This window comes from Larimichthys crocea, chromosome VI (genome assembly GCF_000972845.2).
Source record: "Larimichthys crocea isolate SSNF chromosome VI, L_crocea_2.0, whole genome shotgun sequence".
NCBI lineage: Eukaryota > Metazoa > Chordata > Actinopteri > Sciaenidae > Larimichthys > Larimichthys crocea.
Window position 1 is genome coordinate 3,351,212 of NC_040016.1, and position 17,269 is coordinate 3,368,480.

General features: G+C 43.0%; 1 protein-coding gene across 4 annotated transcripts in view; it reads right to left on the bottom strand.

The window, feature by feature from the left end:
- The window catches only part of prickle2b (prickle homolog 2b), an 85,395-nt gene that overhangs the window by 11,713 nt on the left and 56,413 nt on the right, over positions 1-17,269 (bottom strand). For 3 of the 4 annotated variants that reach the window (XM_027278974.1, XM_027278976.1, XM_019274392.2), the window contains one exon: positions 649-832. In XM_027278974.1, coding sequence (XP_027134775.1) covers positions 649-832 — 184 coding nt within the window. Of the gene's footprint in view, positions 1-648; positions 833-6,177; positions 6,692-17,269 lie in introns of those variants that run through there. The other variant, XM_027278975.1, reaches the window with a different exon arrangement.

A 17,269-nucleotide genomic window follows, 5' to 3' on the forward strand; every position in this document is an offset into this window, starting at 1 on the left:
TGAATAGGAGATTAATTTGACTGCTGGAGCCACACAATCCTTGTTATCCATTAGCCTGCAGAAGGAGCAGTCAGCATAAATGGTGAGCTATCATATGGTGAGATATAACTGAACAGTTGCAAAATATTGGCATGGGGCGTAATACGATACACAGTGTAATGCTTGGAACTTTTATTAGGTTTACAGCATACTGGAAGGTATGCAAATTTTAACATCCACACTAAACCATGAAATCATTTCCAAGTGTAAAAATGAACTCGCACTGTAGTGCGTATGATGTGCTTTTTGGAGTGCGATTGTAATGTGATCACAGCACTCTCATTGTTATTTAGGTCTTAACGTGCCATTGCACTCTGTTCTTAACATCTGCTTTTGGAAAACAAACAATAGTTATAAAGACACTTTCTGGGAAATAACACAAAGCTGTGGGCTCAAATGACTCATTTGAGGAATTTCAGAGTGGACACAAACTGCATCTTTCACACCACAGTGGATGAAGCCCAAGAGTCACTGTGTCGAGGCTACAATCAGGCCTGACTGACAACAGCTGACAAAACTGCACAGTTTACAATTTTCCAAGTCTTTCACACAGATCTCAGTGGTGGCATCCAATGCGATTACAATGTAGCCCAGATGGGTGTAAAATACCTGTTCAGGTTTGAGTCCTGGTGGCACCCAGGCATACTCCTCCAGAGCACAGCCTGAGTCATCGTCTGAGGTAGAGTTCCTCTGGAAATCGTACATCAGCTTGGTGACTGTCTTCTCCATCTCTACAGGCATGGCTGTCACTGCATGCTCCTCACGACGACACTTACAGTGCACACAGATCTTCCTACGATGGACAAACACAAGACAAAGAACATCTGTCAAGTCAATGTTGTATGTAGATTTAATGGAATAAGAGCCTCCGATTAAAATTGAAAGCAGCAGTTATTTGAACTTCTAAATTATGCTGTTAAAGTGTGATTTGTTAGTTTGAAAATAACTTTGGCACATTTTAACTCAGAATACACCTCCATTAGGGTGAAAAGAAATACTCAGTTTAATAAATCACTATGTAAATAGAACTACATTTGGGGATATACGGTTTCAGCAGAAACAAGACGTCATACTGTGGTTGCTGTTTGGGCCTCTGAAGCCTGCCATTAATCACAGAAAACAAAAATAACCCAAACTGCTGTTCCAAAGGTAACCTCAGACAACCTGTAAAAAAGTAAAAATTCATCACCCAACCTACTCGCTTGTAGGCATCATAAAGCCCCCTTAAACATTCTGTGAAATTCTTGCTCAGATCTGCTTGGAGCCTGAGCCTATGTTTGCAGACCCTCTACTCATGAAGGATGTGAACTTCACACAGTTCAAAGGTCAAGGCTGAAACTCTCACAGTTAAATGTGGGTGCCACAAGTACAACCTCTGGGGTACCAAGAGCAAGGATATAATCACAAAAAGTGTATAGAAACTTGCAGACAGTGATGGAAAACAGCACTGTGTAAACACACAAACACATACGCAAATGCACACACACACACACCGACTTCCCAATGTACAAGGTTAGCAAGAAACACTAGCAGATGCTTAGCCAGGACAGTGCTCCAGTCTCATTAGTCAAGCAGACCCACCCAGCTGTAAAATGGAAAGTATCCGTGTGTGACTTTCCACAAAAAGGATGGTTGAGAGTGTTGACTCTTGCTCCTATGACTCGCTGCTTTTTCATCTCCAGTAGTGTCCAGAGAGTAATAAAGAGCCGTGTTATATTTCATAGACTTAAACAACTATTCTGGAGTGTTGTCTTACAAAATACTGGGGTTACCAGCCATTATTTACTCCTTGAAGAATGACACAGAACTTGTGTGATGCCGCTCTTACAAAAGCAGAACAGGATGTAGGTTAAATAACTGAGTGAACAGATTTGAATAAAAACATCGACCATCCTAGGAGAGAAGATGCTGCATAAACATGGATTCCCGTGCCCTTGACAGCTCTATGTCCCTGTATGAAGAGGAAACTCTGGGTGGCCAGAAGGTCGCATCCCACTAACCCTTGCTGCCCCTCAGGCGGCCAAACCAGGGAGACAATCCCATTACCTTGCCAGACGGACGCCTGCCTGTCTGACAGACAACCCTACGGAGGAGCTTAAGGACACTCAGGACACTGTTTGACAGACTGACAGCTTGGCTGGCTGAGGATCTGTTAGTGTAAAGGGCTTGGAGCACAGACAGCACCATGTGGAGAGTTGGCCACGTCTCACCTTGCGTCTGGCACAAAGGAGCACTTCTTGTTCAAGGGTTGAGTCTTGGTTAACAAAGCACTTCAGTCTATCTGGCTTAGCGCTGATGGATTTTGATGATAGAACGGACACTAGAAATACTTTGAAACCGCCTGTAGCTCTCTGAAACATCCTACTGACATGCCACAACTGGCCATACGACATGTTATACAGGAAAAGAAAACATACAAAAATATAGGTCTAAAGTTGGACGAATTCTCCATCGCCACTTGAGATTCCTCGCTATCCGCCAGGAGCCTAACAGCCTATTACTGTCAGATCCAGCTTTCAACACCACCCTGAGCAGGGAGGCAGCTTCTGCTGTCATTGTAGAAGGGCAAGCCACAGGCTTTACAAACTTCATAAATATTAACAAAACACATGAATATTGATGGGTATGATAAACTGAGTAGTGATGCAGCTCAAGGAGACAAAGTCATCAAGTAGCTGTCAGACTGGCAGATGGGTGTTTGGCAAATCCCTGTCCCGGAGGCATGATGATATAGCCAGGGGTGATACAGCTTACCAATTTAAGACTGAAAAGCTGGTTGATACACACAAAAACCACATGAGCACACACTCACAGCGACGACGATGATTGAAAATGAAAGGCCAAAGCATCAACGGTGAAGACAAAAAGGATTAAGCATGTATGGACACCTATTCTACTGCTCTGTCAATCTGCCAGGAGGTTAGCAGTTATTTCTGCCTTGGGGTGAGGAGGGACGCCTGGAGATAAGGGTATACAAATAGCCAGAGCTGAAGGAAAGCATTTCACGCTGCATTCCTTCTGAGAGGACACATCGCAATGTCCATGCCCCATAGTCAGTCTATACGCTTTTACATTTGAGGCACAGAGGGTTGTAACCTTTGGATGAAGACACCTCACTGATCCATTCTCTCAATCCAGATGTGTGATGATGACCTTCTACCAGTGAGTCACCTGGCAAACATGTGATCACCCCACATCAGTGCTGGCAGAGATACTGTAGGCCTACAGGGGCTGGTTGCTCCTTCCTTCCCCTTCTATCCTCGTGATTTACAACATGCTTTGTGCACATGCCTGGGATTTCCCCTCTACTGAAATGTAATCCCCGAGCTTCCCCTTGTAATCGACATGATTTCAATTAGGAGAGATTTAGGGACTTTGGTAATACAAGTCAAGTGCATCACTGACGCCTCATAAATGACTCAGAGGTAAAGAGAAGGAACTTAAAAGGCTTGTTCTTCATTCAAATGTGACTGGCTTTTCATCTCCTGAAAGACGAAAATGGTGCTGTACCATTGGTCAGTTGGAGTTTCAGGTTTGTTCAAGACCTGGGGGGTATGTTGTTGGATAGTAATCCCTGTGACCATGATGTCAATGGACAATGATTCACTGTTTCGGGTTAATTATCAATATCCTAAGTAACGGGTGGTTTTAATACATAACTAGGGTCTGATAGGCTCCCTCTGACAGTCACATAGACTTGGTTCAATTGTTTTAGGTCGCTTCTTAAAGATTTTCAGGACACATGGTCAAAAGTTTGGCCAAACAGACCTTCTTAAAACTCTGATTTACCATCTGACTAAATGTGCTTCAGAGCAAAGCAAACGCCAACGCATAGAAATTATCTTTACAAGGTTGTAACCCTAACTCCAGGGTTGGGGATAACGCTAGGAAACTCTATTCAACGCAAGCTTTAGAAAACCATCTGACTTAACAGTATCCAAGAGCTAGTCGTGGAAGTATAGCCTTGGAGAGTTTGAAGTCTCATTCCACTCTCATTCCTGAACAGCTCCCAAAACCACTCCAGCTTTTCCATGGCATCACTAGATGGTCAGATTAAAATCCCATCTCTAAATGGAAGCTCTGCACAAAAGCAGAGGTTGGATGACAAGAGAAGAGAGCACAGAGAGAACAGCTGGGTGCAGGCTGCAGCCAAGTCTTGTCTTCTTTTTTTCTCCTGCCTCTGCTTTTGTTTTCTCTAGAAGAAGTGGGGGAAGAAGAGGACAGGGCCCTTTCTCTGTAACAGCCTTTTGTTTGGTGAATACAACATTTGTGTTCAGTGTTTTGAAACTGTCGCTGCAATGTTCAATGAATAGCCCCACTTTCACAAATTACCAATATCCAGGAAAAAGTCTGTGTTTCTACGCTGGGCTGCATGTTGACTTCAGAGCCATTAGGAGTTAATCACAGCTAAACATGACTGGAGGTGTTCCCGACAAGAATCAGGCTTGACAAAGACGTTTTCCATTAGTGGCCAATTAGTAAGAACCAGATGCAATGTGTTCCTGAGGACAGAGATTAGGCCTGCATCCACGTGTCATAACAAATTATAGAGCCAAAGTCCTGCCCTCCTTTACACAAGACTCTGGTCCAATAACCTCAACCTGAGGTTCTACTTGCACAGTATCATCACACATCTTTGGATTTTTACTAAATTACAAAAGCTATTTCATTTGTATTAAACCATGACAGCTCCTGTGGTGCTATGCCAGTTGAAGTCTAGTCGTAAAATGCCTTGTGTGGCTCTGCAAGGAGCTTTCCAAATACTAAAAAAACAAATCTAGAAGACCTGGATGAGAGATGCAGTTGCTAATTGCCGTTGTTAAGCAGCCTGAGAGTATCATAATTTCACCAATCCTCCCTTTGACATGCGATGCAAAAAGGGGAGATATTTATGTAACACCAGGCTGAGACACTTTCAGCTGCATCCATGCAATACTTGAGACTGGATCACATTACTTATTCATTCAGTGTTAACTTGTTCCACTGGGTGATGCTACTTGGGATGGGAATGGAGGGAGTCATGGAGGGGACAGGCTTCCAAGGCAACCTCAGACTTCAGACCATACTGGAAGCAGTAACGAGCAAATCTGTTAACCAATAACATGTATTCAAAGGATTTGGTCTACTAGCCCATGATAGGCTTCTGGGATTTTTTATTGGAATTTTGTGTTGACTTTTCAGTCAGTGTCAGTGGAGGGAAAAAGCAGCAACTGAGTTTTTTTTTTTCCAGAGGCAGTTGTGGATGTCAGAAGTAATGTTGATCTGATGTTTAGGCTCCTGTCAGCTCAGTTAATGTTTGGACTGCTCTCAGACCCGAGGAGTCCAATGATAATGCAGCCAGCTGCTGGAGCCACATTATTCATTGGGTCCCCCGTCAGTCCATTCATGTGCTAATCTACTGACCCTTACGCTGCAAAAACGCAGCAATCTAAATGGGTCAATTAGCCTGCATTGAGTCTTGTAACGTTCTCCTTCAAATAACTGCCATGAATCTGCGATAATGCCACTTGTTTCCAAAGCAGTCTGCGGCAAACTCCAGGATATCATTAGAGCCTTTTTTTTTTTTTTTTACAAGGAAGACTCAAGTAATGAGAGAAAAATAACACTCGACTAAGGAAACAAGCTGATTTAAAATATAATATCTCACACGTTCCAATTTATTTATCTGTTTATTTACTAAACAGCCTACAATCCATATGGCACAGAGGCTACGCAACAAAGACTTGTTCTGGATGGAAAGCGCACAGTAGCTTGGCCATTGCACTGCGGGGGGTGGGGTGGGGGATATAACCCGGGATGTACACGTCTAAAGGGAGAGAGCCACAGTGCGAGTACGGTAACTTTGCGTTTCAAGTGTTACTCTTATTCCAATAAGACCCTGTTTTTAAGTGATGACATGCGCTCATTTGAAGAATCCCGTAGAAAGCAAATACTGACTTTAAATTTGAAACAAGACTTTACATTTTAGTCCTGCGAATACTTTGCCCACAAACGTAAAGTGAGCAACGAATTTCGTTTTCAGATTTGTGTCCCAAATCTCATTTCCATTACGCATCGAAAGTCCCAACTTGGATCGTCGCTCGCGCTACATAACTGCTCCAAATTCAACATAAACACGATCAATAACCAGCTGCTTACCTTCTTACAAACTGCGGCGGACTGAAGCCATAGCCCTGACATCGGCACTGGTTGTGTTGGTACGGGATTTAAAATACGTCTTCCTCATTGCAGAATTTGTCACACAACTCCCAACGCCACAAGCTTTGCCACGAAAACACCCCACACTCTCACCCGCTGCGTGGTGTCCGCACCCCTCTGCTACATTTACCCCCTCCGTTTAAAAGCCTTTTGTCAACCCCCTGCTCTCCGCAAACACACACTCTGGAGTTCAGCAAATGAGCGAGAGAGCGGAGACGAGGGGCCAACTTAAAGTGCGTAAAATAAGATTCCCCCTTCACAGATCCAAACAAGAGCGCAGACTCCGGTGAAATATTATGAAATATCCAAACGAATAAAACAGAAATCTCCTCTTAAAAACAGGATTACTGCTGACGAGTCAGAACGAAGATCCGAGCGGACTTTCGGTGCGTAAAAAGCACGGAGCGCTGGAGCTGCTCCGCTCGCTGCTGACCGACCCACTGAATAGCAGCGCTTTAATCCTCAGCCGGTGTCAAGCGCGTATAAATAACACCGCCACTTCCGGTTGGCGCTTTCAAAATAAAGGCACCACTGTCAAAAGTTTTTGGGATATTATTTTGTTTTATAAATAGATTAAATAAACGTACACGTTGTGATCTTATTTTGTACATCACACATCTACAAATGCATTGATGTTATGTAACTTTAATCATAAATTCTGTACATATTGAAACTTTTTTTTTCAAAATAAAAGACACTGCAAAATATGTTTTTGCAGGTCAGTGACAAGCACAATCAGTCGACAATCAATCAACAAGATTGACAGCTCTGAAAAAATAGCTAATGTGCTAATTATATTTTTTTCGCATATGACTTCACTATTGAAAATGATATTTTAAAACCTTCTGCAACATAAAGACAGACAGCCATTGGCTTCCACTTTTTTCACCCCTGTACAAAATCAAAATAAAGTCAATCAAAACTCTTTTGTTATGAGGCAAAGTTGCTTACTTCCTGTCTTTATGGGCCCTCTCTGGTTGACTTGACACACACACACACACACACACACACACACACACACACACTTCTCCTCTCTCCTCTCTACATACTAATATCCCTGGTGTGATGTCAGCAAGTCAGCGTCCCAACATTGGTGTAATTAGCAGTGTGAATGAGTGGTGCTCTGGCATGATTTGCATGTGAATGAAACCACTTCCCTGAATCAACTGGCCCGGGACAAGAGGAGAGAGAGAGAGAAGGAGGGGACAGAGGGAGAGAGGAGGAGAAAGAGGGAGGGGAGAGAGGAGCTGCAGGGCGCTGACCTGCATGGGGAAATGGGGAGGTGAACCCCTGTAAACAAAACAGTGCTGTTTAACATAAGAAACGGACATTAGCCGGAGAAAAGACAAAAGGCTTACAGACCAATGAAAATCCACTGAATGAAAAACAAATATAGGATTTTATAACTCATGCACTGGCATTTCAGGATGACTTGTTAAGGATCCATTGACAGAGGACAGAGCAAATTATATATAATTTACTCCAGTCAAGGCTATGGGCAATACATATTACTTGTTATCGTGTTATTACAAATATGAAATGCTCTAGTTTTTAGTCTCATCTGTCACTCCTGGTTTGAAAAGTGCTACATTGATATGATTACCAAAATACCACTCACCAAAATACAGTCAGCCACAAGGAAATTAAAGCAGGGGAATGATTTATACGATCAACAAGAGCAGTCATTCAGATCAGCTTCAGCAATGACATAAACAGCACAATTGTTCCCTAACAGACTGTCATCATCTCAGCTATTTTGGTTCCTTCTTAATCTTTCAAATGCTCACATGGCAATAAACTCTGTAATGCTATCTCTCTTCTCTTGTTTCTACAATGAGTGGTAGGAGTGTTAAACAACGTCCCGCTGCGCCTCCTCATTTGCTTACTTGTGTAACGCAAAATGTGTCAAGGAAAAAGGAAAAACGCCCAAAAGTTTTCTGGCAATCAAAGCTTAACAGATTTGTGGAAGATTTCAAAAGGCAACTTGGAGGATGGATGGCATGGAAGTGGGTTAGAGAGTAATTAAATCAAGATTTGTGTATACTTTTTTTTTCAAAGTGCCCTGCTGCTGCCTGTTGGCCAAATGCAAGTAAAAAAAAAGGAGAAGAAGAAAAAGAAGAAGAAATGTGGAAGGAAAAATAATAAAATAAAGAGAAAGAATTTTGCTGCTGAAAACGGCCAACAGCTCTGAACAACCTCCTTAGTTTTTGAGGGCAGTGCTGCAGTCTCTTTTCTTCTTTCAGGAACTGTTCCTCTGACTTCCCTGGAGTCAGACTAAAGCTCTGCTTTTCTGTTTAGTGAAAGCCGTCTTTCTGTCCTGGGTTCTCTGGTCACACGTGGCGGGTCTCACTACGTCTCGGACTCATACATTAGAACATATAATCGCGGCCCCTTTACAAACACAAGAATATCAATTACAGCTCAGGCTGTACTTACGGCCTATCCACAAGATTTTACAAGGAGCCTTAAGTGACAGTGTCCTCTGCTCCGAGCAACCACAGAATGGGTCAACTGGTTTGAGGCCAGCCATTTCCCCCAATAAGTCATTCCCTTTTCCCCAATAAACTGCTCCACGACCTGCAGTGAGCTGTTTTAAATGCCACGAGAGGACTGAATAAAAGCATAGAGGCCAGCTCGGGGGACATACCACAGATAGCATTGCCCTCATGGACTTTTGGCATGCACAGAGATGGTAATTTTAGACAGTGAGCCAAACAGGTTTACTCCCTTCCTAAACATGCATAAGCATATTGAGGCTATCAAAGCACAGGATGAGCGATATTGTAAATACTCATTCCCCCAGGGCAGGGAGCTCTATCTACAAGAAAGTATGCAAGAAAGTTACACTACATCAAATGATTTTATCCTACAAGAGCATTATTCACCTCTTACCAGGGAAGGAACTGATTTATATACTGCCTGACATGGTCAGAAAAACACTCCTGATAAACCAATGCCTTTAACTCCATTTGAAATATAGCCAACATTTCAACATGGCCTCCCCATCTTTATTTCTCATCTGCTTTTTTAGGAACACCAGTCTCCTTTCCTTTCATGTGGCAAATGCTGATGGCTATCACTCTAGAGTCAACACACGAGGCAGCTGGGACTCACCCGAACAGCTGATAGCTCAGACATGTTGGGAGGGAGGGAGAGAACCAACTTCCTCTCCCACATAGCCTTTTCTTCCCACTGCTGCAGTAGGTTTGTTAAGCAAATTCATTTCTAATTCCTACTAAGCATTTACACAGCCCAGAATCTGATCCTCAACTGGCTATTTCACTATGTTGCAGCCCTATAAACCAACTGGTCTGGGAACTGAGACAATTTTAAGGGTGGGGTAATATTATCACACCATTCCTCAGCAACCAGACCTGTCCTTTGCAATGAGAAGGGTAGGGCAGCAAGGGGATTTTAGAGTTTTGTGGGGAAATAAATCACAATAAAATTAATTGTAAACCTGCAATTAGAAGTCTGCGATCTCAAAGAAGTTAAAGATAACTTGGAGAGATAAAGTTTAATGAAGAAGTAAAAGATGTACATATGGGTCAAGATAAGTTCTCCAGAATCCTAAAAAAACATTGTTAACAAGTTGAAGAATAACAATGACAACAGGGAGAATTAAGGTGCCAGTATGCCTTAAGAAAGTACTTGTCTGAATATCGAAAGCTGGATTTATGTTTGGCGCCCGGGGATTAGAATTCCTGCTGTAGATAGCTATATGTTGTAGGTTTGGATATGTCGATAACAACACTAGACAGATATATTGTACATGATCAGGCCACGACATGCTTTAATTATATTCTCCAAAGTAACTGTGTACATTTTGTTGGTGTGCTTCGCATCAGGTAACTTCTGTTTCGCCATATGCCCTAATAATGTCTGAACCCGTCCCCCTATACACCTTTCTCGCAGCATTTGGCAAAGTGTGAAAGGTGATAAGAAAGCATGATCTCAACTTTTCTCTCAGGCTATCACTGTTCTTTATTCACATAATGCAGTCAATATGAAACCCTGTTCATGCAAGATTTTTACCCCACCTTTAACTGTGGCAGATGAGAACAGCTAAAAACCCTTTCTCCTTAAGATGCGGTCACTGCGGTGGTCATGCGGACACTTTGTTTGAGGCAGTTAGTTTAGAATTTAGCCAGGCTAAAAGAAAACTTGGACCACAACAGAGTTAATTTTTAATTGCTTGATTCTGTAATAAGGGGGCGTTGAACTCAGTGAATGGCACATTGGAGACGATGTGGAAGTTGTTGTCAACCACTGCGGATAATCCTGGTAAGTCTGTTTGCTTATCTGCTGTTGAATAACTGCCTTCCGCTACATTAAGAGTGTAATGATTCATGTGAGCACCTACAAAGAAGAGGAAATGGCTGCCAGTTAGTATGAAGGTTCACTGGCTTTCCCAAAGCAGCTCTGATCACTGTAGAAGTGAACTGTGAAGGTCTGACCCCCCGTTTAACATGAACTCGCAATACTTTGACCCAACTACTCTGCCCAGAAAGCAAAATTAGTGTGACACAAGAGCGGGGGCGCATTATGGGTCCTCCACCCAAAGAGCCCCTCTGTACCCATGTTCCCAGTAGATAAGTGGCCATTATTCATCCCGTGTTGAACATTAACTGGATTAATTCTGCACGGGTTGAGGGGTGAAGTTGTATTTGTCCAAAGGGAGGGAAATGGCAAGGAAATGAGGAGCATAGCCAGCTTGGCTGAAATTCTAATTAACTTGGGGGTTCGTTAGCACACAAACTCAACTCTTGCTGCAGAGACCTTGCTGATAGAGAGGGCTGGGTAAGCCATTAAGCCATAGAGGGGAAAAAGGAGAGAGACAGTGAGAAAGAAAAAGAGGGGAAGGGGGGGGAGTACGGACACTTAGTTTCACGCTTAAAGGCCCAGGGCAAGGAGGTGACCTTGTGGAGTGACTCCTCAAGGGGACTGGAGCTATTTTTTGCCCCTCCTGGCCCACTTACACAAGGGCTCTTCAGCACAGAGGAAAAACACACTCCAAGCCCTCTACCTTCATCTAGCCATTAGACCATCCATCTCCACTGCAGACAGCACTCTCCTGGGCGACGCAACTCAATTTCCAGCGTGCTGTGCCCAACAACAGCGGTTTGTCAATGGGCTTTTCTCAGCTGTACTGTACATGTGGATTCTAATTCAAGACATAACTAGGTCATGCTCTGGATTGAAAAAAGGGAAGAGGGAGTAACAGTTGTAGGAAGTAAAGAAATACTGTAGTGGACGCAGTGGGATCTGAAAAATGGCAAACAAGAGAGAGTGAAAAATGAGTTTTGACATTATTATTAATCCTGTGTCTGAGCCTTAGAAATATAGAGACATTTGGGAGAGGAGATCTAGTGTTCTGAGTGCTCAACCTTCCCATCTATTCTGAAAAGTAATCTCCTTTAAAAAATGTTGTAAAGTAATGCACACAAATCTCTCATTTCTCTTCCTGCAACACGTAAAAGCCAGAGCTCTGATGCAGAATGATCGTGTGGCTCCATGAATGAACCACCCACCTCCGAACCTCCCACATTCAGCACCCTGCAGCCATTTCTCTGACTCAACTCGCTCATTCAGCCTCCACTGATGTTTCTCTTCCTCACCTTGTCATCATGACCCAGATGAGTGGTGTGGGTGTCAATACTGATTTGCTGACTCTCTCGCTGTAGGTTTTTGTTTCATTCACTATGTTCCTCCATCAACTTAAACCTCTTCTGACTTTTATTTTGGATGTTCTCGCTGTTACGAATCACCTTGCAGCCCTCGCCAGTGGCCACAATCACATGCTGACTGACCAGATGTTCCATCATTAATAATGAATATTAGCATACTCATTAGCTGGACCACAATTGCGGGGTGGCAGCCGCAGTCTTGATATATGATCATAGCACTTATTTTCAGACAGTTGCATAAAGCCGAGGCAACACAAAAGCCTTTATGTGGAGTTTGAGGGTTTCTATGCACTGTTCTTTATAAAGAACCCAGGTCAAACTAATCCAATTGTGGTGAGAAAGAGCAACAAACACATGTTGAATGTGTATTTGGGGCAGGCGTGATACTCAGCAGAGTTTTGGAGAGAATCTAACCACTATGAATTTTAAGATGACATGGGATGAAAATAAAGTGTAAGGAAACAGAGGTTATGAAAGAGAAGGTGAGGAATGAGGAGATTGCAAAAAGTAATTGCCCTTGCGATCCAGACATAGTCTGTGTTTGCAAAAACTATTCCATTCCAAGAAGGGTGTTTTGAGCTGCACTTTCTCCAGAGCTCTCCTGTAATGGTTTAAGCTCAAACTTTTAGTTAAATAAACCCCAACACTGAGCTATGCCACGTTTAAATATTTAGCTTTAGAGGACCTGTGGGTAGAGCAGCGACATACGGGATCAGTCCATCAAACAGAGTTTGGCCTGAGGCTGTTTGATTCACTCTGGAAAAAAATAGGAAAATGTACCATTGTGGACAGAGCGTCGTGCACTGATCATGTAAAACTACACCATGAGTTTGGTTTGCAATTTGTTATCAACACAATTCAGCTAGATGGAAAAAAGAGAGATTCTTTCAACACGCTAACTGGACGTCAGTTTTTTCCCAGTCTGTGTTTATGTGTGGCTTTGGGTAAAATAATTTATGACAACGAAAATACTCAGAGTCATGGTAGTCAGTTATGAATATACCTTCAGGTGCAATTTGCCCTATTTATACTACAAAGTGACTACAAGTGGCAACGTGTTTGCCGGAGGAAGAGCAGCAGCACTGGCACTGTGGCATTGTTCAAAGCATTTTAGTTTTTTCCGTGAACAGGATTTAATAAGCAACTGAAACTTGCAGATTTTTCTTCACATTAGTGCTCATACAGACTGATCTATGACCACAGACAGACATACAGTACACCCAGACACTCAGAGTCTGTTAAATAAATCAAGGGGCGGGGAGGGTGTGGATACAGGGCCTGTACAGACATTGGAAAATATGAAAATATAACATGTGCATTTTGTTTAATGTTCTGATGGTTCAAAAACACTTAAAGGCCTCGAAAACTGAAATCTGAAGTATTTCTATACACCATTAAATATTCAATGTTCAGTCAGTAATCAACAATCAAAGTTAAAGGTTGAAAAAGTAAGTATTACTCACAAATACTTAAACAATCAGCTAACCTGCTTCTGCTTCCAGGTTTGATTAGATTTGATTGACAGGCAACTAAAGCAAATAACACCACTTCATCTGATTTTGCACAGACTGAAATGTTGCTAAATCCTGACCGGTGCAGGAAAATACATGACATCATATTTTCCCAACTGCACCCCGCCCACTTCAAATCAGTGAGAAGAGCACGGACAAAAACACAAAGTCTCTCATGTGAAAAAAACAAACCTTTGGGGGAAAATGTGTTCATGTTGCACCAAGTCATGTATAATAATAAGATGATTGAAAAAGGCCTTTGAATTTCATTAAAAAATGCAGCTTTGCTGTAACTTTTGTGTCCTCGCGGTGGCCTCATAGCAGAGAGAGTCACAAACATTGACATAAAGACCAATACTTTCAATACTTGTGTTGAACTAGGAAGGTGGGGAGAACAGCTGTCCCTCCTTCAAGTTCAAATGAGTGTTTCAATAGGTCTTATTGTGTTTATACAGCAAAGTATTAGAGGAAGGAAATAAATGACTCGTACGAGAAAGAAAGAGATACCTCTGGATGAGGTCATATAGTCTAAATAATGAACAGAATCTAAAAAAAGTAATGAGATTAAACTAAAAAAAATAGACTCACTTAAGCTAATAGACTAAAACTACAAAGAACATCTCCTGAAAGCCTGCAGAAATTCTTCAAAGGTTGGTTTTGATCCAATAGCATTGTGTCACCTTGAAGTGATTCCTCTCTGTCAGGTTTAGGCTATTTAATTTCCCCCCCATGTCACCTTGTTACACTGTTTACCCTAACAAAGGGGGATGGATGATGAGCAGAGCTCACAAACACACAGACAACACACCACGTCCATGTCGATAAGGCCACCACAGCCTCACTCCCCACAGGGTCTCAAAGGTCTGTGGAGGTTATGGATTGGTGGAGAAATTGCCATTTCCAGGACGTGACTGACTCGTAGTGTGTTTCATCACGGGCTGACAGAGACGGTGAACTCGGGCCTTTATTGACTGATCGGTGCTGAGACTGTAGGCAGATAGACAAGACTACGGAGAAGGAGAATGAGTCACATTGAGCGATCCACACAAATAAAATCCCATTGAACAATCCTGATCAAACCGAGGTCAAACTTTTAGAGCGAACACATCTCCGAGCAAAGACAGAACATCAATCCATCACTTCTCATGCCTTTTAAAATCTACTGTGAACTTCTTCAAATCGAAGTCTCTATCCATCTGTAGCTTTTTCCTCACCCCACTTCATTCCCCACTCACTGCTGCTCCCCTTCATTCCCCCATGTAAAGCATGGCCCATTAGGAAGCAGTGAGAAAGAGCAGTGCCCTGAGAGTAACTAAATCACTCTGGCCTGCTGCTGTTTATGCCAGAACGGGTCCACTGCTTGAGCTGCTGTTTATTTGAACTGTGAACCTCCATGTGAGGTGTGTGTGAAAGGAAAACTGTAAGTGTGTGTGTGTGTGTGTGAGAGAGTGGAAGAAAGAGAGAGCATGTGTACTGCGTAGGTGAGGGGGAGGGAACTGTTTCACACAAAACCCAGTGTTTCTCCCTCCGATTTCTTTCACACCTCTCTTAACACGCTTTTCACAGCGTATTTATTCACCCCGCGGGCTCCTGGCACTCCTCTGGTCCTTCAGGCCACAGACAGGTCTCTGTGCTGCACCACTCAGGCAACAAGGAGGCCGAAAACAGACCTCTTACACCCCCCGTGGAGCTCCAGACACAACCATGTCCTTCTGCTGACCCACACGTATGACATCACAGCCTGGTTCTCACAGATAGGCTCACACAGAAAACATGGAGATGCTTCTGCTACGTAGCACGTGAGCATATTTAAGCAAGAGTGCAAGCAACTGTATGCTTATTTTATGAAAGTCTAAAGTGCATGCACACACACACACACACACAACCTGGTGAACAGTGAGGTTAGTGTGGGATTGATTAAAACAGTCCAAGGCAAGAGCAAAGGATAAGACGACCTGAGCATCAATGAAGCCACTGTTTAAAAAGGCGCAGACCGACTGGACGAGAGCGACTAGGAATATGAAAGGCTGCCAAGCATTCAGACACCAGAACAAGGACACACATATACACGTGAAATAAGAACACATACTATACACAAACATACCAACACAGAGAGCTGGGTTATCTAAGTGCAAGTTGGACTCACTGAAAGACTCTGCATGTACCCATTGGTGGTATTTTTTTTTTTTAAGAGACAAGCTGCTGCTCTTTCAGCTCTATTTATGTGTGGGTGGTTCTGAATTAGCAGCACGGCGTCACTGGCCATAAACACGCCATTCATTCTTATGATTAAACTGACAGTAAAGATGACATAACATCTTTTTTTTTTTCCTTCGTCAGATTCCAACGTGAGCAAGGCACCAACATGTAGAAGACCACAGGAGACGAGAATAAAAGCAGCAGCCAAAGCCTGGTTTGAGTTAAAAACAATGACAAATAAGTGATCATCAGCATCAGTTCCCTGAAGACTATCCACACATGCTCAAAAATGACCAATCCAAAAGACCCTATAAATCACTGACTTGAAGCTATTTCATGGATAAAAAAAAAAACCTTTGCGGCTGCTCCCTGAAGCATGGAACAGCAAATCGCTGTGTATCAATCTTCTCGCCTCCTGTTGCTGGCCTCCACATGTCTCTGTGTCTTCACATAAACACTCATTTTAACCAGACAGAAACATACAGAGAAACAGCGCAAACATATGATTCAGTGCAGTCACGCACTGGGCGCGTGTGTGCCAAAAAGCACATGTACGACACATTCCCTCGCACATTGGACCATGCAACCGATCATAGTCTGTACAAGCTACTGTTTTCTTTAAAATTCATGCAAACCCATCAGCTATGGATGGCACAACAGAGAGTGACATACAAATCTGTAAAAAAAAGGCAAAGTCAATATCCTCCATGTCAAATCACATCACAGTTTTGCAGCTCATGTTTAGTGTCTCTTCTGGCTCCTGTGGTATCTGGGGCAGCAAGTAGAGTACACTCTGGACAGGGAAGGCTGCTCTGTGTGTGTGTGTGTGTGTCAGCATGTGTGTATCTACATGCCAAGACTGTGCCAGCCACAAGACTGATGCTGGCGTCAAAATGAATCACACTCAGTCTGCTATTCCTTCCCTGCAGCATACAGAGAGGTTAGCAGAGAGAGAAAGACATAAAGGGAGAGAGATCATAAAACAGATCATAAAAGCAACATCAATGGGTGATAGGCTGAGCAAGAGAGGGAAACATAAAAGGGAGTGTGAAAAGCAGGAGGGCTTGAGAGACAACGCTTGAGAGGGAAACAATGAGGAAGAAAAAAAAAAAACATGACAGGGAGGGAGAGCACATGGTATCACCAAGCCCATCCATCTGCCACCAAGCTACATGCCAATACATTCATGCATTCTCTGGATTTGACCTATGGATTTGTTTAACTGCTGGTTCACCTACCATTGTACGTACACTTTCCAGTGGCATAATGAGGAGGAGAGTGTTTAGACAGATTCCCTATTGGTCTGATCCATCATACTGTGACACAGGGCTGCTGTGATAGTATCAGCCAATACATGGGCAGAATTTCAAGACAATAACAGTAGTCCCATTAGTCATCTCTGACCATCGGTTAAAACTGGTCACAAGATGAAAGCTACTGCAAAATCACGTTTTCCCATTGATTTGAGCGGGGGTAGCGCCTTTAGTCTGCGGCAGTGGGGGCTGCAGATTATGCTGGAAAAAAAGACCTGCAGTGGAGAATTTGAAAGATTCAACCTTTGAAAATACACAACGTCACACTCTGCTAGCCAATCCAATGATCAGACTGGACACATTGCTTCACAGCCTAAAATAT